Genomic DNA, 25,792 nt, shown 5'->3' with positions numbered 1-25,792 from the left:
TAATAAGGTTCATAAATTTGAAATGGCCAAAAAGAAAATAAGACGATTTTTTTTAATATCCGGCTTGGTATATTTGGTATTATTTATGGTTCTCGAGCCCAACGGTATATTTTGGTGGTCGATCTACGGTCACGCTGAAATATTTGTACACAATAAAAACCGGCTCGTTTTTTCGCTAAAAAAGGTATTAAACTGAAGTTAATGAACGCAAACGAAACAATCGGAGTAGTTAACCGACAAATAAGATGTTTAATCCCTTGTCGCATCTTGCTGAATACAAAAATAGCCCAGAAATCGCGATTTCCACGCCGCACCCATGACGTGTCACTCGCCCACTTCGTTCTAATCAATTAGTTTGTTTTTATCCATAGAACGTTACTCTCTGCAAAATGATCACCGACATGCAACTGGCCATTTTCTCCAACGTTCTGGGCGTGTTTCTGTTCCTGCTGGTGGTTGCCTACCATTATATTAATGCCAATACCGGAAAGTAAGTAATCCCACTTGGCGAAGAAGAAGAAGCAGACCGGAATCAACAATAAAACCGATTTTCGTTTATTTACAGGCCCAGCGCCAAGGCAAAATGATGTAGAATGTTTCCGCTAACAGACTAATGTAGTTGTACCAGGATAATGATAATGCTGCTTCATTCGCAAAATAAATAGTTGTACAAATCTAATCGAGGATGTCGTTAATGGCCTCCTTCATGGCCTGGACATTGTCCAGGGTTTCGCCAGATCTCTGATCCTTGCGGGTGTAGAAACTCCTCTGCGTTTGGTGTCCAAAGCTGAAGGCCTTGACGTAGGGCAAACTTTTAGTTTCCTCTGTCACCTCGTCCACCTCCATGGAGTTGGCTTTGCCTTTGGCTTGATGCTTCTGTTTGCCCCTATTCTTGCTATGATCAAAGCGATAGTTCGCCGGAAGCTTGTGCGCTATGATGCAGTGGTCCTTGCGCTGCCGGGCAGTATGAAACTTGACGGTGCACTCCTCCAGAAAGCAGGAAAACATGGGCTTGTCACCGCGCTCCACGCTGGCGGCGAAATAGCAATCGTGCTGTTCGGTGATGTGCAGGTCCAGTAAATGGGCAGTGGGCAGAATTTTTCTGCATTCTACGCAGCTGAAGCTCTGCTCCTTATCCATGTTGTCCCTGATCCTAGCTGCCGCCGCATCCTGCTCGCCCACGATGTCATCGATGTCCACGAGAACGCCGAGCTTTTTGAAGGGCGGCAAACTTGGTGCGGGCGGATCCGTGGGCTTTATGAATCCTGCTGGCACTTCGCTCAGTATCCTTATGATTTGCTCTCTGGAGAGGAATGCTAATCCCGCAGCTTCCGAATCCATTTTGCTTGTGTTCCCAAAATGTTTTGTTTTGGTTTCCACGCCAGATTCAAAATGTTTCCACTGTACTGCGTCTTGGAAGATGTGATTTTAATTTATTTATATAAAACAAAAATAATTTTTTTTTGATTACAATTAGTAATTCAATTCAAATGTTTTCTCATAAGTGAAATAAATGAATTAAAATATTCACAAACTCGATCATATATTACACTGCAATAATATTAATAATTGCAATTAAGTGAAAACATCTTAAATGCCTTTGAAGTGATGCCACATCGCCAGACTTAGGCAAGCGAGGTGGCATCGCCGGGCAGCACATGTGAACCTAAACTGGTTCCGCCCGTGAACCGGTTCTTTTTGGAATACGAAGCTGACACCGCGTGGTGTTTTTGCTTTCGATTCCGCATTTATTTTCCTTTCGACGCGTGGAAAATAAACAAATCCTGCCAAGATGAGTCTGTACAACTTCAAAAAGATCATGGTGGTTCCGCCAGCAAAGGTAAGGTGTCCCCGGCAGCGCCCGTCCCGCGGAGCACCCCCTGATGCAAAGACATAACCTCACTGCAGGTGTTTACCAAATGCGCAATATGTAAATAATATCTTTTTTTTATGCCTTTTCCACAGGACTTCATCGACATTATGCTGTCGAAGACACAGCGCAAGACCCCGACGGTGGTCCACAAGGGCTACAAGATATCCAGAATCCGGGCGTTCTACACGCGCAAGGTGAAGTACACGCAGCAGAACTTCCACGATCGCTTGTCGCAGATCATTCAGGACTTCCCCAAGCTGGACGATGTGCATCCTTTCTACGCCGACTTGATGAACGTGCTGTACGACAAGGATCATTACAAGCTGGCGCTGGGTCAGCTCAACACCGCCAGGCATTTGGTGGACAAGTGAGTGCCAAAGTCACAGATCCTCAAAGCCACAAAGTTCGATTAACTAATCTTTTCTTATCCCGCAGTGTGGCCAAGGACTACGTGCGCCTGCTGAAGTACGGTGACTCGCTGTATCGCTGCAAGCAGTTGAAGAAAGCTGCCCTGGGTCGCATGGCCACCATTATGAAGCGGCAGGCCTCCAATCTGACGTATCTGGAGCAAGTGCGCCAGCATCTCTCGCGTCTGCCCACCATCGATCCCTATTCGCGTACCATCATCATCTGCGGTTTCCCCAACGTGGGCAAGTCCTCGTTCATCAACAAGATCACCCGCGCCGATGTGGAGGTGCAGCCCTACGCCTTTACCACCAAATCCCTGTACGTGGGACACACAGACTACAAATACCTGCGCTGGCAGGTCATTGACACACCCGGCATCCTGGATCATCCCCTGGAGGAGCGCAATGTGATCGAAATGCAAGCCATCACTGCCTTGGCTCATCTGCGCGCCTGCGTCCTGTACTTCATGGACATCTCCGAGCAGTGCGGACACTCCTTGGAGGAACAGGTCAAGCTGTTCGAGAGCATCAAGCCTTTGTTTACAAACAAACCCCTCATCCTGGCTATCAACAAGATAGATATTCTAACACCAGAGGATCTGCCAGAGGAGCGACGGGCGATTATCACCAAGCTGCAGGAGGACAAGAACATTCCCGTAATGCTCATGTCCACCGTACAGGAAACCGGTGTCATGGAGGTGAAAACCGAGGCCTGTGAGCGTTTGCTCTCGTACCGTGTGGACCAGAAGATGCGCACGAAGAAGGTGGACAACATCCTGAACCGCTTGCATGTGGCCATGCCAGCGCCGCGAGATGACAAACTTCGTTCACCCTGCATCCCAGAAAAGGCCTCGGCGCGCCTGCTACAGAATGCCGACAAGGCAGAGCGCAAGCGCAAGCTGGAGAAGGAGATCGAGGAGGAGATGGGCGACGACTACACGCTGGACCTCAAGAAGAACTACAGCGAAATTCCCGACGAGGAGCGCTACGACATTATTCCAGAGTTCTGGCAGGGTCACAACATTGCCGACTACATCGATGCCGACATCTTCGACAAGCTGGAGGAGCTGGAGCGCGAGGAGGGACTGCGGGAGGAGAGCGGCGTCTACACAGTGCCCGATATGACCATGGACGAGACGCTCAAGGAGATCCGCGAGATAGCCAAGCAAATCCGTGGCAAGCGCTTCGAGCTGCGCGACGAAAAGCGACTGTCGTCGCGAAAGAACAAGCCAGTCATCCCACGAAACAAGCAGCCCAAGGTGCGCGACCGTTCCGTACAGAAGCTGGTGTCGACGATGGAGGGCCTCGGTGTGGACATGTCCGGCAGCGAGAACGCCAACTTCACCAAGTCCGTGGTGGATCTGCGTCGTGGCCAGGTGGCAGTTGGCTCCAAGAAGGTGCCCATGCAGCCGCTGCTCGACAAGGAGTCCTCTGCGGTGGTCAGGAAGACTGGTATGCCTCTGAAGCGAGCGCCGTCGCGCGACACACTGGGCATCAAGAACTTGGCCATCCGCAAGAAGGCACAGATCATGGCCAAGCGGGATATTGCCAAGAAGGTCACAAGCAGGGGTCTCAAGGGCGAGGCGGATCGCTTCATCGGCACCAAGATGCCGAAGCATTTGTTCTCCGGCAAGCGTGGAAATGGCAAGACGGATCGCCGTTAAGCGCAGCAGCCTTGGCTGGTTAAGTGATTCTACCTGGTGGGCTCGCCTGCTCCTCTGTATAAACTAAGCGACTATCTTTATCCCTTAAAACATTTTTAAATACAATATTGTATTTTTACAAACAAATTGGTGACTATTTTGTGGGGACCACACTTTACATACTCTGTAAACTTTGGTGGAATTTGTATATCATAAAAAGCAAAGAGCCTTGACTTCTTGTAAATTTTATATAAAGAGGTGAACACCTGAATAGCATGTGCATCACCATTGTGTTCAGCATAAACAAAGTTTACCCCTATAGATATGTGCTCGTTTCTTGCTTCACCTTGGCAACGTGGAAGTTTGTTTGGTTTTTACCAATTTTCTTGTCCAATGTGTAAAAGTTGTTCGGCACAGCAACATGTCCAAAGCCACCACAATTAAGGAGGCTCTGAAGCGCTGGGAGGAGCGGGAGCAGCAAAATTCCCTGACTGCCAAGGTTATTGATCTGCAGTTCCAGTGGCCACCCATCGAGAAAATGGACAGCACATTGGGTACGCTGGTGCAGTGCGAGTGAGCTTAAAAGTTCCCTAGTTCTTCGAGGAAAAATACTCCTTCCTTTCCGTTTCCCCTTCAGGAGAATCAGTATGTCCACGAATATGATTGAGAAGATATTCGGCTTATCGGGCATGAAGTGCCTCAAGGTTTTGTCCTTATCACGAAACTACATTAAGCAGATATCCGGACTGGTAAGGACAAATAAAATAGGTTCCTTTGCGACTTCATTTGCTTCTCTTATGTAGGAGGCGGTGGCTGAAACTCTGGAGGAGCTGTGGCTCAGCTACAACCTAATCGAGAAAATTAAGGGTTTGACTGGTCTGAAATGCCTAAAGGTGCTCTATATAAGCAACAATTTGATCAAGGACTGGTCGGAATTCAATCGCCTGGCCGAGATCGAATCTCTCGAAGATCTAGTTGTGGTGGGCAATCCCCTATCCGAGGGATTGGACGAGCCCACTTGGCGGGCGGAGTGCATCAAGAGGCTGCCCACCATCCGCAAACTGGACGGAGAACCAGTCGTGCTCAACGAGGAGCCGCAGCTTTAAGGTACATAAGCTAGAGAGATTAGGTTTTCCATGCTAATTTTCAAAGCAAAAAACAAAAAATAATAACCTGAAAAATACACTATATATAGTGAAAGGTAAATAAAACATATACTATTTTAGAAATCATATTCGTATTTAGATATTTATTTTAAATATTAGTTTATGTTACTGGTCAGATGGACTAGTAAGTATTGCGGAGTTAGGAGGATTCAAATATCTGAAATGAATTGTTTAGTATTCATTAATGGTTTCATTTTTAGAGAATACTAATTGAATCGAACCTCTTGGGCGATTTTCAGCAATCCCTCGTAGGTGGCTCGACCAGACTGATTGACCAAGTTGTGGAACACCTTGGAGTCCGATTTGGTCAACAGTTCATAAGGCGATCCAAACTCCGCAACACGGCCAGCGTCCATAACCATCACCTTGTCGGAATCGATGATGGTGTGCAATCGGTGGGCTATGGTCAGAACAGTGCAATCCCTGAACTTGCTGCGAATGGTGGCTTGGATGAGGCCATCCGTTTGGGGATCCACATTGGCCGTGGCCTCGTCCATTACAAGGATGCGATTCTCTCGCAGAATGGCTCTGGCCAGGCAGACCAACTGGCGCTGACCCACACTGAAATTGGTTCCACCCTCGCTGATTTTGCTGGCCAGGCCATCGGGCAGATCCGACACCACATCCTTCAGCTTCACCTCCTCCAGGCAGCCCCACAGCTTCTCATCGCTGTACTCGTCGAAGGGATCCAAGTTGTATCGCATGGTACCGGAGAACAGCACGGGCTCTTGGGGTATAATCGAGATCTGGCGGCGCAGATCGTGCAGACCCATCTGTCGTGTGTCCCTCGTGTCTATAAGCACGGATCCATCGGTGTAGGAGAGCCGGAAGAGTGCGTTAATGAGCGAGGATTTACCCGCACCAGTTCGACCCACGATGCCCACTTTTTCCTTGGGTTGTATAACGAAGCTGAGTGACTTGAGCACATTCTCCGCCTTCGGATCTGGTGTGTAGCGAAGGCTTAGTTCCTTAAAGACGATCTCACCCTGTTCTGGCCAAGTCTTGAGTGGCTTCTTGTCGTCCGGCGCTTCCAACATCCCTTCCGGCTCAATGCTCTCGTACTCGACCACTCGTTCCACGGCTGTCATGGTGTTCTCCAGCTCGGCGGTTTGACGCACTCCCCACTGAACCATGTCGATCAGTCCCATCGCCTGTGGGTAACCAAAGGGACTGGCAGGTGATAGTGACTACTTTTGTGTGATGGCTCACCTGTGTTATGACCAGACCCACATCAGCTCCGTTGCCGGGAGGAAAGGCAAAGAATCTGAGCATTATGATCGATATGTAGATCACACATATGCAGTTCATGCAATAACCAAATGCCTGCGAGGTACTTATGTACATGAAAAATGCAGAACTGTGTGCATCCTGGTAGTTGTCGAACACCTTCTCCAGAACGCGCTGGGCATCCAAGGCTCGGATGGTGGTTAGTCCGTTCACTGAAGCAGCCAAATGCGAGTAAACTGGAGATCGATCTGTGCAAATACTAAGTTTCTATTAATACCGAATGCATTCAATGTAAGGAATTCGTACTTATAGCTTCTACGCGCTTCATGTCCCTCGAAGTTTTCAGATATAAGTTGCGCAGATGATAGAAAATTACGGACAGAATGAGTGTTGGAACCAACAGCAGCGGGTTGACATTGGCTATAACGATCAGTATTCCGGCTAGCCAAAGCGCAATCTGCATCACATCCACCAGGACCACGGGAAGGACCTCGTCAACTTGGCTCATGTCCTTGGTAAAGCGGTTTAGAATGCTTCCATGCTTATTAATGCTAAAGAAATGCATGGCAGCTCGAGTAACCCTTTTGAATATGGTGTTGTGCAATCGAATGGATGCTTTTTTGGCGATATTGAATAACAGAATCCACGACGACAAATTCATGATAACAAATATTTTTAATGTTTTTATTGTTTAGAATGGGTGTTTTATGCTTTTGTTTATGGTTGCTTATCATTAGTTTGGCGTCTCTTGCGCGTAATTTACTGCGCACCTTATTTTTGCTGGGCCGAGAATTCAATTCAAAATGAAGTCCATGCTTTTTAGCTCAGTGTACGTTGATGGATTTGTTAATATTTAACAGCTAAGTTGGCCGAGGCTGCGTCAAATGGCAGTTTCTGAGTTCTGGCCACTGCAGTGTAACTGACCTATTGGCCAACTTTTGGGCCAGCGGCTGTTAGCGCTCTGTTAACCGGGCTCCCAAGGCTTTCGGTCCACTTGCTGCCGCATTGCCGTTGCTGATGCCAATCCTCCTGCTGCTGTTAAAATGAATTGTTAAGTTCCCCGCCCACTCACTTTCGATTTCAGTCGCAGTTCGAGGCTCAAAGCGTTCGCAGCTGTTGCGGTGAGATTGCTGAATCGACCACGGATCGGATATTAATAACGTGCTAGTCGGGCATCGAATTAAATACAGCTTAGGCTCGTCTCAAGTTTCGGTGCCTCCAAGATGTAATATGCCAAATTAAATGGCGCGTGCTCTCCAAATGAAACGCAAATACAAGTGTGTTTAGGTGGGATGTAAATGCTGATGTATTCCCAGGATACTTTGGGCCCGCCATTAGCTTGTATATATCTACATACGTTTGTATGTACATATGTACGTGTGTATATTTACATGTTTTTACGCACACAGCACAACGAAAAACAACAACAGACTTTTGGAGGCTGCGCGAATCGTCCATTTTTGGTGGGCTTCCATTTTTTGGGCCCCAATTTCTCGGCAACATGTGTTCCCTCTTTGTGTGTATTTAATGTACAATTTTTCTATAGGCCTTTAAAATAAACGTAAAGCACTAGGAGTGCTCAGCAGGCAGAAGAAGAGTGTCCGTCTATTATAATGCCCGGAACGCTTGGCATAAAGTAAGAGTTTTCCGCTTGGGCAGCGGAAGCAGAAGCATAAAATGTGCTCTCAACAAACCAAAAACACACCGAACACACCGCAAAAAAGGGGAATAATAAAATAAACACAAAGTGAAATGTATTTATTTTAAATAAGTTAACAAACATTATAGTCTGCTCCTTCTAATCGCGTTCTAAGTAAGAATATCTCTATTTAGTTGTTTAATTCACCATGCCATTACTAAGTGTTCCTTAAATAATTACCGAAAGGTTAAAATTTAAATTGGCCCTTGTTGATTGAGAACCATTTGCGATTTAAATAAATGAGCGTAATGTCTGCAAAAAATTACACATCCGCCATGTATGGTTTTTCTCGATGTGTACGCAGAAAAACTACAGACTACTTAGGAGCGTGGCTCGTAAACGGAGTGCGCCCAACCACCCACTCACACTTACACTTACACCCACCACCACTAACACCCATTCCCACCCACACACATGCGTAGAGCAGCAACAAAGTTGCGATAGAAAACAGATGCTTCAAATATGCAACAGCGTATAAATAACAGACTAAGGCTAGCCAGATTGGCCGAGTGCGATGCAGGTGTCTCTGTTATTAGCACTGACCTATAGTGTTATAGCTTAGCAGAGGCTGTTAGGCGGGCAGCGGCGTCGGCGGCGGCAGCGACGCGGGCAGAGGGCAGAACTGATGCCAAGGGTAATTCAGTGTTGGGCGAGATTTCCATCAGTGGGCACGTCGTCGTCGGTTAACGGAGGTTTTTCCGAGCCATACCACAAAAGAAGAAAAATAAGCAACGGGAAAAAAGACATCGTGTTGGTGTGAGTGTGTGCTGGTGTTGGTTGGCTCATAAAAGATTCAACAGCCTGCCGAGCTAACAAATAAATAAAAAAAAAAACGTGTGTTAAACAAAAAAATTAAATAAATAATTATACATAAATAGCCGAAGAAAGGCAGCACAAGTTTGTAGAAAAAGTGTAAATTAATACAAGAGTATGGTGAAGAGGCCAGAGCATCGATAAAAAAGAAAGCAGAGCAGCCTACAATTGAATAAAAACAATCAAATTTCGGATGAAACGAAAATTAACAACATAAAATTCGACAAGGGCAGTAAAAAGGAGACTCTCCGCGTCCCTTTCTCGTCCGCTCTCCCCACTTGGAGTAGTCCCCGAATGTAACGGTAATAAGCAAGCGTGTTTCGGGCAGCATCCTTGTGTGCGTGTGGAGTTCTGCGGCTCCGTCTGCTCCCTCTCTCCCCTCTTCACTTTCTCCGTTCTTGCTTCTCTGGCCCCTCTTCCTCTTCTCTTCCCTCTGACCGACTCATCTTTTTCGTTTGTTTGCTGCGAGACATTTATTTGCTCTTTAACGTTTCAGCAGGACCAGGCCTGTTTCGTTCCGGCATTCTTTCTGTCGTTCTCGTCCTCCGCTCGTTCCGTTCCCTCCATTCCAGTCTTCACTGCGCCTCTTCCGCCCCCTCGCCACATCCCTCCCTCCTCGCGCTGCGTCCTCTCGCTCTTTTCGGTTCTGGCATGCCGCAAAACAGTTAGTCCAACACTCGAGTCTCCACGTCCGTGTGTCTGCGTGCCTGTATTGGTGCTTGTATGTAGAGCGAAAGCGAAAAAAAATACAGGACAACTTCATATATCTGCAACTCCCAACTTGGAAGTGTGCATAACTTTAAGTACTCTTAAGCTGGGACAATTTACATAACAGTGGGTGGTTAGCTTATAATAAATCTAACGATCTTTAATGTAATAAATTAATCTGACAAGTACTATTTTTATATGTACTTTTGAATTTTATAATATCATTAAGTGCATTACTGCAATCTGATCGGCAGAGCTTTCCTGAGTTCCTCCATTAACAAAATACTCAGAAAGTCAACCTTTCAAAAGTTCAACTTGAAAAGTTCAAATTAGGGTTGCCGCACTGTAACACAAATTCGCCCACACAGATACGGAGTGTACATGTACATTCAACAATTTGCTGGCTCCCTTTGCCTGGTGATTTTATTTTTTTCGTCCTTTACGCCCACCACTTGCCGAGATGCTGGGATGCTGGATCCTGGCAGGCTGGGAGCCAACGTCAACAAGTTGAAGCTGTTGCCGCTGCCCAGCTAGCCTCGTTAGTACGAGTGGCTGTGTGTGCGTGTGAGTGTGTGCGTGTGTGCGTGAGGAGCGCCCCAAAGTATGCCGCAGATAAGGATAAATCATAAGCTGGCCAGGCCTGCTAAGTTCATTTTGGTGTCGCAAAGTGACGAGAATCGATGCCAATGTCATTTGCTAATTGAAAAATTCCTCAGCTGGCGCAGCAATCCTTCCACACAATTAGCCATTTATCTGGGCCCGAGAGGAACGGACCTTAATTAAAATGAATGCACAATTAATTGTCAGACAACAGGCCCGAACTATAAACAAAGCCATGTGTGCGTACATTTATGTACGAGCCATATGTAAACAGAGTTTTGTAAGCAGCACAAACAGCAGAAATTCCATGTCTTTGAAGTGAAATTTGATTAAGGTGTTTATACAATACATCGAAATACCAAAGCAGCGGAGACTGGGCAAGGAAAACGGGGCCACGAAATACTTATATTTCGATTCCCATTCGACCGAAATGCCTGGATTTTGGCCTCGATTTTGTCCCCTGGCTGCCCAAAGCTGAAGTTTGTACGTGGGAAGAAGTTCAGCTTAAGAGGAATTAGAGGGATACAAATAAATAAAGAAATCTGGGTAATGGTAAATTTACTTTTCCCTTTGTGGCGGGTTTTTCACGCGTTTTTAACTTGCACATTGGGCCAACTGGAAGCACTTTATCGCAGCTGACCAACCCTTCCAAACTCTGTCGCCATATATCTATCTATCTAGCTATCTGAAGCTGACACATCATTAAAACTTTTAGCATCAGATGCCAAAGCGTAGATTACCCGAAATGAACACTGAGTGTAGAGCAGAATTGAACAAATCTTTTGGGGTATTGCCTTTTTCCAGCTGCACTGGTTTTTTTGGCATAATCTTTGGAACATCAATCTCTCCGATTTAGCTAGAAAGTGATTGGAAGCCAACATGTCGTATGGGCAATATCACAAAAAAGTTGAAACTCTTGGCAATGATGCCTAAGCTTTTGGCTCGTTCATTATAAGCTGTTTTCTGTTCCTTTTGTTGGCCATTTTTTCGGTTGCTCCGGCAGAACTTTCCCTCCGAATTTTTTCCTTTCCACTGAATATGAGTGTGTGTGTGTGTGTGTGATATGTATGCATGTGACATGTCTGACGTCTCATTTTCTGCCGCATAAACCCGATGCTGGATTTTGGCTTAATTTGGCATTAGGGCGTTTCAATGGAAACTCATTTGAAACTTTCTTTCGCAAATCTGTGCATAGGCTTCCTGTGCACCCATCAAAAAGCCTTAATATTTATATGCGCATATTCGTGGCATTGTGTGTGTGTTTCTGCGCCTGACCGAGCACTGCCTCAATATTATTCTTTTCGGCCCGGTTCTGGATGAGAATACGGCAGATGTTTGCCCAGGCTGCGGCGGAATGTACGAGTACATACAGATGTATATGAGGTATGTACTTGGCAGCACGCTGTTGTGTTGGCGGGATAAATAATACATATGTACATATATAGCTCAGTATAGTATATGGCCAAAAATTCGCATCTCTTGGCTGGAACAATGGCGTCCGGAGTCCTAAATCATCGATATACTTGTGCGTTATGTCGCGGCGCCATTTATCAAGTATTTTGAAACCTTTGGGCCATATTAAGCATGCTAACCTCGCACATATCCCAGCTGACCGATTTTTGAACAATACATCGGCATTGACATTTCGATCCGTATTTTACATACGCACTTGTCGTGCCTAATTGATGAGCTCGGCGGATACCTTATGCAGAATAAACTGGCCATAAATCATGAGCATATCAAATCATAGCATATTCAATGCAAATTGCGGCATGACCTCTATTGATCTTCACGCCTCCCCCCCTCCACCGATTACATGTAAAATTCAAAAAAAAAAAAAAACACAGAAAACTAGGCTAAAATGAACAGCAAATTGTGCAGTATTGAATTAGCCAGCCATTCTGTGGCTTGAATGCGGTTTGCGGGTTGGCCTTGCCAACCAGCTGGCTGCCTCTTGTCTTCGGCAGCTATTTTCCGTAATTCCATTTGCTCCGAGCAGGTTGGCAGACAAAATGCAATTAGCATTAACAAGGATGGCAGCTTCAGCAACGAAACCCTCGGAGCCAACCCTTGCAGCCAGACAAAAAAGGCAAAAAAGAATCCATTTGGGCCACAATTTAAGCAAACATTTAATCAAACTAACACGACTTAAGTTTCACTTTAAAGTGCGCTCGATATTTGAACTACTCGGATGGGGAAATTCCAATTAAACTAAATCAACATCAGCATTTACATTTGATAAAGTCAAATACAAGCGGAATGCAACGAGTGAAATTCAGACCATATAAAATAACTTTGGCAGCACCCATTGGATAAAATTATTGGCTTAAATAACAGTGCAAAGCTTGCAAATCAAACGATTATAGTGATTATTCCAATGAAGAAAGTGTGATTTAGTACATAATTGTTTTTGATTTACTTGTTTAATAATTTACTGAAAGTTACAGCTTAAATAGTTTCCCTTCTTGAGGTAAAGTTTTCTTTGGACTTAACTTATCAAAAGCGTAAATACATATTTTTCAAAGCAGGCATTGAAGAAAATTAATTACCAAAATAGAGGCAAAAGTTTTTGCTACCTCGAGAAAAGTATAATAAGATTCGTTTAGACTGAATTTTAATAAATTGTTAAAGTTTGGCATAGCCTAATAAATATTCTCTCTCATGGCTTAGTTTGGGATATGCCAAGGATAAAGCCCGGCACCATTTGATGTTTCTCTGCTGAAATTAAAATGAACTATTCTGGCCTGACCCACTTTCAGCAGGTTTGTCTTAAGCCCGGCAGCTGAAACCTCAGCAAAAGCGAGTAAGTCAACTGCCAGAATTTCGGCATTAAGGATTCACAAAGATGGGCCAAAGAATTCTCGCTGCAGAATGGCGAAAAGTTCGCAAAAGGTGTTTAACAGGTCGCAAGTTTTAGACAGCTGGGGAATGCAACTGTTGCACCAGCGGGCCTGCAAAGTAATTGTCATGCACCTGCAAGTGCCTGCAGCATATGCATATTTGTATGTGCAACTGACTTTCCAAGTGCCCCACCAATGTTGCTCATACGCCGCGTGGCACGGCCAACAATTTTCCGTGCCAGCTAGGCGGAGAGACAACAAACCACAAATTGACATAGCTGTGTTGAAGTGCGTGTATGAGACTGGGGCAACCAGTGATGCACTGAAAAAAATACATGGCACAGTTTTTTTAATTGAATTGAATATTTTCTTCTAGAATAAAAAAAAAATAATTAAACAAACAATTATATATGCACACTCCATGCTTTGAAAGCATTTCTATACAAGACAATTTAAAATTTGTATGCATTATGCAATAGAATAATATAATTTTAGATAAAGATTTATCAAAGTTTTCTCGAAAAGAATATTTTCGCTTAGGTTGTTATTTTACCACACTTGCAAGGATATGTAAATCCTGGCTTTCAGTGGAAAAGCGAACAAAAAATTCGCACATATTTTAGCCTTTTTGCATTGAAATATTCCGAATCGAAAAAAATTACAGTTTCGTGTTTGGCTGAGTGCGAAAAGTGTGGGGCAACATGACATTGACTAACGTGCAACGTGGTAGCAGGAACTGACACACACACACACCCACACACAGACATTTTAGCCCAGGCACGCAGACACATGCAACGCCAACAATTTGTGGCGGTGAAATTTAACACGAACAATTTAATTTCAATAAAAACGCACACAGCCAACGCAACAGCAATAACAAAGCGAGTGCAAAGACAAAAGGATTGCTCATACGACACGTGTTCTGTCTGACTGGGTGAGTGGGTGCGTGTGTGTGTGTGTCCCTGTCCGTGTGAGCAGCGTGCATAAATGCAATTTAATTTAATTGCTCGATCTTTTTCACCTGGGGATTTTGATGTTGATTTGCCACCATGCGCTAATCTGTGGCACGTAATTCAGGATTAAAGTGTCAAATAAACTATTCCATTTCCCTCCACTTTTGTTAGTCTAACACATTTTTTCCCATCAATGCAATTGACTGAAAAGTGGGACGATGAGGGGCGTGGCACTGCGAAGGCGGGGTATTCCTTTGGTGGAAACGCGTGCTGCAAGGTTACGGCTGCATCTGTTAGTGTGTGTGTTGTGTGTGTGTGTGTTTGCCTTTTGTGCACGTGTCTGCGTGTGAGCTTGTGCTTATGTGAGTGCTATGCATACGGCTGAGTTGCTTAAATGTCAGTTTATATCTCAAGGATAAGCTGTTTCGCCCCATGGCTCGGTTTGTTGGGCAACTGATGCCGACTTCTCGTGTGCCCCCTTCCCCCGTCACCCCTCCGCACTCCTCACATTTTTGCCTGCAACAAGACGCAGCTCACATAAACATAAATAAAAAAACATACATACTTATAAGCAAACATGGCCCACAGATACGACTGCATGCTGCTTAGTTAAGCTTAGGTCGTGCTCACAAACGTTATCCTTACGCCAAGCATTCGTATTTTTGTAGCTCATGGGGTGTTGGCCTTAATAAATGCCACTTTCAGCTAGCAGCAAGTGCGAGGCTAAATCGAAATGCTAAAATTGGATTCCAAGCGCAGGGTGAGTGGCCAAGTTTCGTCTATACTCCGATCGATATGAGATTTCTACCTTGATTGTCACCGACTTCCTTTACTCAGACATTTTTAAGACTGTGAAGTTGGTAACTCAAAACCGCATGAATATATATCTGACTTTCGCTTGATGCCAAATAAAGCAATTAAATCTTTATTGATAATAAGTGAAGAAATTTAATTGTATTTCCCATAAATGATATAACGTCTTTGTGATATTAAATCGTAATATCTAGAGTAATTTATATTACCCATAATTAAAAAGTAGCATATATATATTTGTGAATATTTTCTCTTGCAATATGCAAATTATTACCCCACATGTTTTTTTCTCTCTAAAGTTTCCATTGACCATTTGGCCATAACTTTTATTCAGTAATCATGCAGCGGTTACGACTGCTGACGGAATTGAATATTTAATACATAAAATATGTCCATAAAAAATTCCAAATAAATTTTATTAGATAAGGAAGCGAGCAATGGCAGAAATAAATGAATAACTTATATGTTAATGACATTTGATTGCCTTTCAGCAGGAATAGCAGTTAGCAAAAGCCGATTTCAGCCAATTGAAAGTCAAATTGAGCATTTTATTTTCACCTGTTCGTAACCTGACATTGTACGAAAGTTGCACTTCATAATTGCCAATGCAGTTTATTCCCCCAAAAGGGTGATTCCCCGGAATTCGCTCAATTACTGCTTGTTTTTGATCGCCTCACAATTATTCGCAGCGCGTTGAATCAGAGCGAACAAAATGTTGTTTACTCGCTGGAATCACTGAGTATTTTTATGCACTGCCAGCAGGATATCGGTAGCTCGGGATGTGGCTGTGGGGGAAGTCACAGGGTTTCATTAGCCATCATCCATCCATCCAGCCATTCAACCATTTGCCCATTTATCCCGGCCGGGGTCGTAATGAGCATCCGTTAGCAGGAAGACGAGATAAACTTGTTGCAGCGATAAAAAGCTATAAATTTCGCCAGCTTCGCGGTGAGGTTGTGTCTGTGTCTGTGTGTGTCTGTGTATGAGCGTTCTAATTAATAGCTTAGCGCGGAGGAAAGGCGCCCAAACACCCACACACCACCATCTATCCCCCCCTTTCCAAGGACCGCTAAATGCCAGCAATTAAATAGTACTAAAAATGCGTGAGAAAGTTTCCATCGCAGATGTTGCCAGCGCCTAATTCTTCTGTTTTCCGTTCGCGGGGCCAAGTCGAAAATGTTGCTTCATAGCCGGGACCATTAAATTTACAAGTGTTTGGGCATTACCCGCAAGTAAAACATGGGAAAATGCCTTACCAGTAGCAAAAAAAGCGAAAAAACAAGCCAACAGCAACGGAGAGTGGTGAAAACTTTTCTGGGACACAAGGGCGGAAAAGGGGAAACTTTCAGTGGACTCCACTTGAAGTACGGGCCAAGGTCCGGCCAGCCCGACCAGTTCGGCCACAACAACCAATCCTGGCCAGGCCAATTGTGTAATGCATATTTGATTTGTATTTACGCTCTTTGCGTTCGCAAATCGATTGTCATTTGAGTGCTGCCCCACCGCTTTTCCACATTCCCCCCATTTTCCCCTCTCTCGCTGCTTCCTGTTTGGTTTGGGAGCGTGAACAAATGTGGCGCCATTACCAACACCAATGGCACAATAACAGCCAAAGCAGCGCCAGCAACAAGGGCCAATTTTAAAACAACAATATAAATACTGCAGTGCAACTTTTTCCCCGAGCCGAAAGTATCTTGCCCTCGTAGAGTCAATAAAAATGATTGCCCCATATTTCAGGGCTTATAGAAAATGCCACGGTTAGCCAGAAATGCTGTGAGCATGGGACTAGGATTATTTTCCAGTTCCAGCAGATATTTGCAGATCATTTACAGAGCGAAGGATTAGTGGGGCACATGGGCTTTTGTAGTTCTGCGAATTTATTTCACTTTGTGGGAACTTTGCGCATACATGCAAGTGTGCTCTTTAATTTATCTAAAGGATTAAGTAGTTATTGTAGTAACAGTTGATATAGCTTATATAGTTTTGGATAAAAACATTCAAATCAACTTTACTGGGCAAGAAGATATAATATCTAATCCTCGTAAGTGTTTGAAAGGAAGGAAGGAAGCGATCCAATTCAAAATTCACTATTATCTAACACTAACGCATTATATAATCGATGGACCCAAGCAAATGCTGAGGGCATTCGCAATCGAAGGTACTCATGACTTTCAGTGGAAATTAATGGAAAGCGTGTTCCATTATTTTCTGTTTTTCCTCCGCCGACCTTTCTGTTTCAACGGACAAGGGCAGCGGGCTTCCAATTATGTGGGCTTTCATGCGTATACGCAATATTTGACCATTTCCCTTTAATCTGGTTGTATTCGCTGCGTACATCTCGTACGACAGCGGGTAAATTAAACAGAAAAATTTTCCGGAAAAGTAGGAGGTATATATTTAATTGCTTTCGCCCCGTCCGTTGTTGTTGGCTAGACAATGGAATTTGCTGCGGAGTCCGGAGCCGTGGGCCATTCATAAAAATGCCAAACGCACAATGCCGCAACCAATCGAACTGAAACCGGACGGAGTCGAGCAAAGCGGAACGGAACGGAACACAAAGGAAATGCGGTCGAAGGAGCGGAGGACGGGTTGGCAAACAAACACCGAATGAAAACAGCCAGCGACGTGTAAATATTTAGTTCGAATCGTGTGTTTATATCAACCCCGATGAGGAAAAACAAGAATCTCCATTTGATAGTTTGATTTGTGCGATCTCGACGGCTGAAAAAGGCCGAATCACCGGCCAGTCGATGTGGCTGATGTATTTTTGAAAGCTCTATAAATACGAGCGTTGCGACCTGTCTTCGGCAAATAAACAAGACGCGACGCATTCCGTTGCAAGAAATTCCCCGTTGGCCGAAACATTTCTCATACGCCACGTGAGCCTCTGGAGTTGCGGCCAGGGTTCAAGGTCGGTTCGCAAAACTCGAGATCCCCATTCCCTCCAGCACTTTGGGAATAGGTGAACTTGAGCTGATGCAGCACATCAGCAGCAGATGAGAAAGGAGATAGGAAAGGAAAGCAGAGCTGAGCTGAGAGGAGGCCGTGTCCACAGTTGTCAGAGTTTCCTTGCAGCAGTAACGACGGCCTGGGTGTCGCAAAGGCATGCATACGATCCTGTGTGTCATAAAACTGTCAGCCTGCATTTCAGACGCTCCACAAAAGGCAATGCTACACCATGGGATCGGGCACGGAATAATTGCAGGGCATCCATCCAATTATTCAGTTTTCTGCATGTAAATTACTTCATTTGCTGCTTGCTGGGAAATCGAGTGAAAGACATTTGAGCTGGTTAAGGTCTCTATTGCGTTTAGTATAGGTGTGCAAATGCAAATAGGTTAATGGCAGTATAACTTCATTGAGACATTCAAATAAAATATTTTTAAATAAAACAAATAAATGTTTTATACCTGTAAAGCTGTTTAGCAACTTTACATATCTGTAAAGATTGTATTGTAACATAGCACACTTAAGCTGCTTAAATCTTAAATATCTTTATGGTGTTTCTGGCAAGTTCTAGTATCTTTGGATTTCAGAACTTTCTTCTATAAGATCTAGTTTCGATAGTGCCCATCTCGAAAGTATTAAACAAGTTAAGTAAAATATTGGTTATATATTGCCCATGGTACTCTCACTTTTCACAGGCGTTCTGATGTTCAGATGCTCTGAATTTCAGCTGTTGCCATTGCCAGGGCCGTGGACATGCACGTGGACATGGACATGGACATGGATGTGGATGTGTATGTGGTTGTGGATGTGCCTCCGAATATACACGTCGGCTGTGGATGCTGATGTTGGACCCACGGACATGGCGACAGACAGACATTTCTTCACAGACAGTTTTCACTAATTATCTGACACAGTGATGGCTGCTGGGCCACGGCAGTTGCACTTTATGCACGGTGCGGCGGCAGGGAGGTCCTTTTTGCTGCAGCTCGTTGCGGCCAAGGACTCATTTGAATGTGTGTTGTTCTGGTCCTCGCACTCACACGGACACACCAACTTTACGTACACATCTCAGAACTCTAATTTCAAAGGTCGCGCCGTGCCAGTGCCAGTGAAAAGTGAACGGTGAGATGGTGTGGGAAAGAACGCCTGCTGTGTTCAGCTTTATTTTCGTGTCTTTTTTCCGTTTTAGCTTGTCCAACGACGTCTCTCGTTTCGGTGTCATGTGTTTTAAGCCATGTGCATGTTTTATTTGCCAAACAGCTTTCCCTCGTTTTGTTATGTTTGGCCTGCATCGGTTGGCGAACCGAAAAAATGTGCGAAGGCCGCCAGCGAAGAGGGGCGTCAATAATTGAACGCCCCCGGCCGAGAGTTTGGGGTATCAGCAGCAGTATCCAGTATCCACTATCCAGTTGCCAGTATCGCGTATACGCCACCGGGCAGCTGAAAGTTGATTAAATTTAAGTATTCGCCAGCTCCGGGTTTTGGTCTGTTCCATCCACTCCATCCGGCTGCACCTCCAACCATTTGCATTTGCTATTCCGTTCTTGATTTGTGCCCGGGTAATTGTGCTGTAAAATTATTAACAATTACGTATTTATGCGGCAGCTGGTGGGCGTAGAACTTTGGGCCATCCGTTTGCTGGGTGTTGCCCAAAATGGAATATGCGAAATGCTCTTGATTATCACGTATACGCCATGGAAGCGTGTAAAGTGCGAATTTCTACTTGTAATTCAGCTTGTGTTCACATTTTTATAGAACTAAATTGGATGATTGCTGCAAATAAACATAGAGTGAATTAACTTATATTCACTGGGAACATTAATCCATTTTAACATTATATATGTACATATTATTCGGCTCAAATAATATTACCCTTCCAGGAGCTATACAAAAACAAAAATATAAATCTATTATTTGATGGAGTCTAGTTATTGAAATAATCTAAATAACAAACACCTTCCAAATTTATTTTACCGTTTTATAAGCCATGCAAATTTAGTTTGTGACTAAATTAAGATAAGTTTTCCTTATTTCCCTGGCGGCAACTTTTCGAGTGCTGTTATAAAATAAACGCATTCAACGCAAACTGAAACCACTCGGAACCCGGCAATGTGTGTCGCCAATTACGCATTTGTTCGGCTTGTCATTGACACCAAACTCGGCAGCCCTGAAAGTTGGCCCGGCTAGCTGGCACAAGCTACCGAATGCAATCACATAAATCTAATGGAAAAAAACTGTCAACTGCTTGGCTAAAAAGTTCAGATGTCCCATTATAAACACACACCCGCAGGGAGATCATCAGGAGCAAACATTCCGTGAATACCCAGAGCAACCAAACAAACGAGCAACAAGCAGGACTCGTTAACAGCGGTGCCAACAGCTTATGCTGTTAAGTTGGCCAACAGAAAGTGGCAGCTGCGCAGAGAGACAGCTCTCTCTCGCTCTCTCTCTCTTAGTCGCGGGCCCTTTGCCTCTGCTTCTGCACAACTGTTGAATTTTCCGCTGCCGCGACCAACAGCAGATGTTGGCGCTGTTAACTGTTATTTACTTTTGCGGCAGTGGCAGCAACAGTTATAATTTTTGCCTGGCTTCGTTTTATGTCCTCGGATGATTTATTTTCGTACCGCCTGAGACGAAGGAGGCAGCCCCGTAGTATCGTAGTACCGCACCAGTGGCCCTGGCCATAAGGCATGTGGTCTTTGTTTGGATTTATGCGTGTGCGTTTGCGTTGCCGCCCCCTTTATCACCGCCCACACACATACTTGCCTCTCTTTTCCCGGCACGCAGTGCCTCTCTTTCATTTGCCTAGATTGTTTGCACGCCTGGCTGGTTGGATATTGTGTTTGGGCCAGAGATAAGACGCTTAGGCTGTGCACTCACAAAAATTGTTATTGTTGTCGTTCTTACTTTGAGGATTGGATTCATTGAAATTGTTTGGTGGTCAGTGAATGGCTTTAAGCCAATTTTCGGCCAAATCCCAATGGGATCAAGGTGAATGCCTGTGTGTGACTGGCTCAAGTTGAGGTAATTCGATTTCTGTTCTTGTTTGCATCACAGGTTATTTATACAAGTTTCGTTGAGGTCGCATGTTAACTTTCGGCTATTCGTCTGTTTGTGTGCTGTACAAAATAATGGGGCATATTGAGAGCAAGAAAGTGAAGAAGGCACACTTTATTAAATTAAAACAACAACAGCAACAGCTGCCTTTGAAAATGAGAATCAAGAACCAAGAAGCGCGTTCCTCACTTATAACAGTGAGAATCGCAGAGAGGGGTGATTTATGACAGAAACTCGCTGATTGCTATGAATAGTATCCTTTTTCATCAAGTATTCTTTCAGTGTGCCAGTGTGTGCGTCTGGGCCAAGTATTTGATCCTGTTAACTGAAATTTATGCAAACTGGCGGCTTCAACTTTTTCTATTACCCGACCATATCGTTTAATTGCGATTGCCTCACGGTTTCCAGAGTCGCGACACGCTAGTGTTCTAGATTCCAGGGCTGCTCCGCCTTTTGCATGTTGTGTACGAGCATTGTTGGGCATTATTTTCTTCTACTTTGCATTTAATCATTTTTTAGATGATGGGCCTGCTGCTGTTGATGGCGCCTATTGTGGCGACCCTTTTGTGTGCCATTTGCATCACAGCTGGCGTCGACATTTACGAGCATGCGACTGAGATTGCAACAGTGACTGTGTACTGCGGAAATGAAAACAATATCCATTTTCATTGTAGGTCTTTATTCGGCGTGTGTGCATACATATACATTCGGAATGAAGGGCCGCAAAAAGCGCATTGGAGGCCACAAGGGAGTCCTGTCGCTGCCATTTTCCCACGGGCCTAGGTCCCTAGCTCCCATATGTATATACATTTAGACCGACATTTCACACGGCAACTGGGAGCCTGGCTTTAGTAGTAACTCGCACTCCCACTTACCTGTCACAGCTCGATGCTCTCGATTCACTTGTCCCGACTCAGTGATGTCCGCCTGGCTTTGTTTTTCATCTAAAGCGGATATTACAGCGAAGACATGAGGCGCAAAGCCCAAATGGAATACGCTAAAAATGCATCCATTTCATTATAGAAATAATACAAAATAACAAAACCATTTAAATTAAATAAAACCATCAAAAGTGTTAACCGCTCTTTAGTAACTTAGCTTTTCGGGCCTGTATAAAAGCATAACCATACGTACCAAATGTGATGATCTCATATTTCGCTTTGCAACCTGGCCCTAAACAGGCCAATAAATGTGGGTCATCACTGACCACTCGACATTGAGTGCTGCTAGAGCGCCATGAATGCCGTCCCTTGCGTGTGTGGGGGTCCTGTTCGCATGAGCGGGTATGTTTGTGGGGAAGGATGTGCGTGCAACAAGTTGAAATCTGCTACACTCATGCATAATGGAGGCAGACGCGAATCCGAGCCAGAAAAGTGAGCAAAACTATTGGCAAGCTGTCCTCGCTGGCTGGGCGCTTCGCCATCCCGCGCCCCAAGTAACTGCTCCATCTTTTGTGAGTCCTTGAATGTAGTGATGGGAAGGGAGGGGGGCACATAAGGATATTGGGCGATGATTGTCTATTGAATTGAGTGGGAGAGTCTAATGTTCGGTTGCTCTTGTTGTTGCATGTGCAGCCGTCGCCTTTAAGCGCCACTTGATGCCACCGTGACACACAAAAGAGAAAGAATTGAAAAGCCAATTGACGAGAAGATAAACGAGAACGAGGTAATAAGGAGGCGGTGGCGATGACACAGTCGCATCCAAAGACGTCGCCACCCAGATGACGGGCAGGCATCAGCAGGAGGAGCCGACGACTCAGGAGCAGAAGTAGCAGCACAACCTCGAGGACAAAACAAGCCGATCAACGTGTCAACGCGTCGAGTAGAATGCAAATAGGCGCTAAAACCGGCAGCCAAAGCAGCAACAACCGCCTCCAACCACCAGAGCCTGAGCCCGAGCCTGAGCCGCCCATTGAGCCACCCACCATCCAACTAGGCCAACATGGCGGATGCGGACGATAGCAAGAGTGGCACTGGCAGCGCGGGCAGTGGTAGTGGCAGTGGTCGTGGTAGTGGCGCTGAATCCCTGCAGCTGCTGACCAAACTGGACAAGGCCGTGTCCACCAACGATGTTCTGCTGGATCTCCAACGGGCGCTCACCTACGAGGCTGTCTTCAGCACTCTGGTGGAGCACAAGATGCAGGCCCTCAAGCGGGACTACGAGGAGCACAAGAAGGCGAAGCGGCGCAAGCGGAAGTCCATCGGTCGCATTTTTCTGCCGAAAAAACTCTTTGGCAGCGGAAGTCGCCGTTCCAGCAGGGAGGATACCCCGCCACCGGAGGAGCACCAGGTCCAGCCTTCACCACCAGCCACTAGTAGCGGGAAGACCAGGGCCCAAATAAAAGGCAAGACTCGGACGGATGACATTGAGGAGGCCTCCGGCTCAGTGGCCATTTTGCAGCGATCTCATCCGAAGCGCCCTGACAACTTGGAGGACAGCCTGGCCAGCACGCTGAGCAACTCCTCGGGAGCCCAGCGACAGCACAAGCACAGCCACAGCTTACTTGTTCGCGCTCAAACGCACACGCCTGCACACCAAATGGATGTGGATGCGGACCGGAGATCCATTAGCTCGGATGCGGAGCTCAGATTGAAGGCCCAGCTTCCCGCCAAACATTCCACAACGATTAACGGCGAGTCGGAACTACTGCCCCCGATCTCCGGACACGACAATACCTCGACGACTGCCACAGCAACTGCCACAGTGACCGCCACGGCCCACGGCGGAGTCCTCCACAGCTCCACGCTGGCGGACGACAGCCTGACCGCCTCGCTGCGCGGCAGCCTTGAAAGCCTCTCTTACAGTAGTTCCCGCTGCACCGTCAGCTTTGGCGGAGCGGAGGTGATCACCGCGTCCGGAGGGGAGGCGGAGTCGAGAGAGCGGGCGCGACTGGCCAAGAGACTGAGGATCCTGGAGGCCAAGTCCATCAGCGCCCAGTGCAGCCCCATCTTTCCCAGGCACGTGGTTCGCTCGTTTCCGCTGCAGTCCCCTCAGCAAGCGGTAAGTAATCCATCAAAAGTATTGGAATACGACTAAGTTCAATGGGCTTAAAAGAAAGATTTGTGGTTAGTGTCCAGTGGATTTTATAGTTTCTCATATGTGTTTGCCTTCCCCAGCGCCTGCACATCAATGTTCCCTCCAGTTTGGCCAAGCCTCAGCCGCAGTTGCAAGTGCAGCAGCAACAGCATCAGCATCAGCAGTTGCAACCTCACGTGGCCTTGGAGATTGAGACGCTACCCGCTCCACTTCCGCAGCGGAGGCGTCTGCTGCCCAAGCAGATATCCTGCACTGAGAGCGGAGGAGCAGGAGATTTCGGAGTGGCAGGAGCGGAGGCCTACAACAGGTATTTCTCCCGGCAGAACACGTCGGAGGATAGCGCTAATGTAACGGTGAGCACGGTGTTGGCGCAAAGCGATTCCCAGTCGCTGCATGCCACGCCCAGCTATGCAAATACGCCCCCGGCAATGGGCAGCAGGAGTCAGGAGCGCCGCAAGTCTCGCAGCACTGGATTGCTGGCTGTGCGACCGCGATATGGCGTGGATCCCAGTGCCGTGGTGATTCCCATGGAGGACGGGAGCGTGGAGCGTGGAGGCAGGACGAGGGCACTGGTGCCCGAAAAACTACACCGGATGACATCAACGTCGACGGGTTCCAGTGTGGCCGCCACCGGCTGCTGCAGTGCAACGAAGCCGAAGGACAGGCCGAGCGAAGCCTTCAGGCCCTCCGCGATGCCCTCCTCCGCAGCAATGACAACGGCCCAGAGCACGGGCAGCGACGATGAGTACCGGCGGCGGAAACGGAAGTACAGTAAGTGACAGCGAGCTGCAGTGAAAGGTGCCTCAATCATTCAGAACTCCTTCCTTGCCCATCTCCCACAGAGCGCCATCATCGATGCTCGGATCCCGCACTGGTCTATCCCACGCCCAGCGGTCTCCAGCACTATGTGCACGTGCTCGGCATCAATCCGGATACACAGCAGCCCATGTAAGTCACGAACAAGGCAGGGAAAAGTCTTCCAATTGCGAGGGATTCAAATTGCGTTTCATCATAACGAATTTCCTGCTTTGGTCACGATTTGAATATTTTACATTTATTTATTTTCAAAGGAATAGGATTAAAAAATCCACATGAATAAAGCCAGTTGTTAATCCCGAAATTATACAAGCAATAATTAATGATTATTGAACAAAATTTTTAAACACCATAACTCACTGGAGTAAAAACCAATCATTAAACAATTAAAAACCAATCATTAAAGTTGTCAAAGCCACTTAATTGGTGAATATATATACTTAAAATTAAGTTTATGTATTGCATATAGCAAAGGAAACACTCACTTTTAGTTACAACGAGTTTTTTATATTTATTTGTTGTATATAATTACATAATCCAGTTCGAAATGATAGATATAATCTGAACGACACATATTTTCTTTTTGAAATGTGGGTGACATTTTTATCTTGTTTGGATATCAAAGGTCATAGCCGCTAATGTGATTTATTATCCGCAGACAATGCCCGTACGGTGAGGACTCGCCCTGCGACCTGCAGCTGGACATGGACATGGACTTGGACCTGGACCTGGACGACGCCGATAAAATCGACGACCTTGAGCAGATGGTCCCCAGTGGTCATCAGCGGCATCGCCGAAAGCATCGGTGAGTGGCCACCGGAGTCTGTGTAACCCACACGCTCTGGATGTCCCTAAATCCTTTCAGCCAGCAAGACACATTGGCCTTGATGGCCGGGCCAAAATCGGCTTGAGTTGAGAAATGATCGGAGCGCATATAAATAATAGCGCGATTCGGGCCCGGCTGATGGATGAATGGTGGCTCGGTTCGACAGCTAGGACATTCGGACAGGTGCTGCAACAAAGGACTGGCCGTGTCCTTGGGCTGCACTAACAAATGTCCTGCCGACTGGCGATGCGATGGCGATCGTGATTGCCAAATATGCCCTAATGCGTGCCCCTCCTCCTATGCCCACCACCCACATCTCCCCTGGGAGGTTCGCGTGACGTTGAGCAGACAAAAATTGATTGACAA

The 25,792-nt window shown here is 45.9% G+C and overlaps 6 protein-coding genes across 6 annotated transcripts in view; 4 read left to right on the top strand and 2 right to left on the bottom strand.

Moving 5' to 3' along the window:
- Positions 1-87: 87 nt before the first annotated feature.
- Positions 88-679, top strand: LOC117137817 (dolichyl-diphosphooligosaccharide--protein glycosyltransferase subunit 4). The gene is made up of 3 exons (XM_033299495.1): positions 88-184; positions 372-490; positions 566-679. The coding sequence occupies exons 2-3, from the start codon at positions 390-392 to the stop codon at positions 585-587; spliced, it is 123 nt and encodes a 40-aa protein (XP_033155386.1). The 5' UTR covers positions 88-184; positions 372-389; the 3' UTR covers positions 588-679.
- On the bottom strand, positions 533-1,390 carry LOC117137816 (protein lethal(2)k10201). The gene has a single exon (XM_033299494.1). It carries the CDS (start codon positions 1,339-1,341, stop codon positions 676-678), a length of 666 nt encoding a protein of 221 aa, XP_033155385.1. The 5' UTR covers positions 1,342-1,390; the 3' UTR covers positions 533-675.
- A 294-nt stretch (positions 1,391-1,684) lies between these two features.
- LOC117136874 (nucleolar GTP-binding protein 1) lies at positions 1,685-4,070 on the top strand. Its single transcript, XM_033297977.1, has 3 exons — positions 1,685-1,840; positions 1,966-2,240; positions 2,309-4,070. The coding sequence occupies exons 1-3, from the start codon at positions 1,793-1,795 to the stop codon at positions 3,942-3,944; spliced, it is 1,959 nt and encodes a 652-aa protein (XP_033153868.1). The 5' UTR covers positions 1,685-1,792; the 3' UTR covers positions 3,945-4,070.
- A 78-nt stretch (positions 4,071-4,148) lies between these two features.
- Positions 4,149-5,029, top strand: LOC117136875 (dynein light chain 1, axonemal). Its single transcript, XM_033297978.1, has 3 exons — positions 4,149-4,496; positions 4,561-4,672; positions 4,727-5,029. Exons 1-3 carry the CDS (start codon positions 4,345-4,347, stop codon positions 5,027-5,029), a joined length of 567 nt encoding a protein of 188 aa, XP_033153869.1. The 5' UTR covers positions 4,149-4,344.
- Positions 5,030-5,295: 266 nt separating this feature from the next.
- Positions 5,296-6,983, bottom strand: LOC117138462 (probable multidrug resistance-associated protein lethal(2)03659; the record flags this gene model as incomplete). Its single annotated transcript, XM_033300587.1, has 3 exons — positions 5,296-6,240; positions 6,299-6,564; positions 6,623-6,983. Coding segments are annotated over 3 exons (1,572 nt in total), but the record flags the coding sequence as incomplete, so codon positions are not given.
- A 1,689-nt stretch (positions 6,984-8,672) lies between these two features.
- The window catches only part of LOC117135686 (pneumococcal serine-rich repeat protein), a 78,231-nt gene continuing 61,111 nt past the window's right edge, over positions 8,673-25,792 (top strand). The window contains exons 1-5 of the mRNA XM_033296088.1: positions 8,673-9,130; positions 22,323-23,748; positions 23,865-24,555; positions 24,627-24,732; positions 25,259-25,405. Of these exons, the coding sequence (XP_033151979.1) occupies positions 22,690-23,748; positions 23,865-24,555; positions 24,627-24,732; positions 25,259-25,405 (2,003 nt within the window). The 5' untranslated portion in view covers positions 8,673-9,130; positions 22,323-22,689. The remainder of the gene's footprint in view (positions 9,131-22,322; positions 23,749-23,864; positions 24,556-24,626; positions 24,733-25,258; positions 25,406-25,792) is intronic.

The sequence above is a fragment of the Drosophila mauritiana genome, chromosome 2R (assembly GCF_004382145.1).
Source record: "Drosophila mauritiana strain mau12 chromosome 2R, ASM438214v1, whole genome shotgun sequence".
Lineage (NCBI taxonomy): Eukaryota > Metazoa > Arthropoda > Insecta > Diptera > Drosophilidae > Drosophila > Drosophila mauritiana.
Note: the sequence above shows the minus strand (reverse complement) of the source record. Positions and strands in the feature narration are given on the sequence as shown.

What these genes read in the sequence shown, in the direction of transcription:
- LOC117137817 (XM_033299495.1), top strand. Translation starts at nt 390, where the DNA reads ATGATCACCGACATGCAACTGGCCATTTTCTCCAACGTTCTGGGCGTG. An exon ending in ATTAATGCCAATACCGGAAA is followed by an intron (nt 491 to 565) that starts GTAAGTAATCCC and finishes GTTTATTTACAG; the next exon opens with GCCCAGCGCCAAGGCAAAAT.
- LOC117137816 (XM_033299494.1), bottom strand. Translation starts at nt 1,341, where the DNA reads ATGGATTCGGAAGCTGCGGGATTAGCATTCCTCTCCAGAGAGCAAATC.
- LOC117136874 (XM_033297977.1), top strand. Translation starts at nt 1,793, where the DNA reads ATGAGTCTGTACAACTTCAAAAAGATCATGGTGGTTCCGCCAGCAAAG. An exon ending in TGGTGGTTCCGCCAGCAAAG is followed by an intron (nt 1,841 to 1,965) that starts GTAAGGTGTCCC and finishes CCTTTTCCACAG; the next exon opens with GACTTCATCGACATTATGCT. An exon ending in GCCAGGCATTTGGTGGACAA is followed by an intron (nt 2,241 to 2,308) that starts GTGAGTGCCAAA and finishes CTTATCCCGCAG; the next exon opens with TGTGGCCAAGGACTACGTGC.
- LOC117136875 (XM_033297978.1), top strand. Translation starts at nt 4,345, where the DNA reads ATGTCCAAAGCCACCACAATTAAGGAGGCTCTGAAGCGCTGGGAGGAG. An exon ending in GGTACGCTGGTGCAGTGCGA is followed by an intron (nt 4,497 to 4,560) that starts GTGAGCTTAAAA and finishes TTTCCCCTTCAG; the next exon opens with GAGAATCAGTATGTCCACGA. An exon ending in TTAAGCAGATATCCGGACTG is followed by an intron (nt 4,673 to 4,726) that starts GTAAGGACAAAT and finishes TCTCTTATGTAG; the next exon opens with GAGGCGGTGGCTGAAACTCT.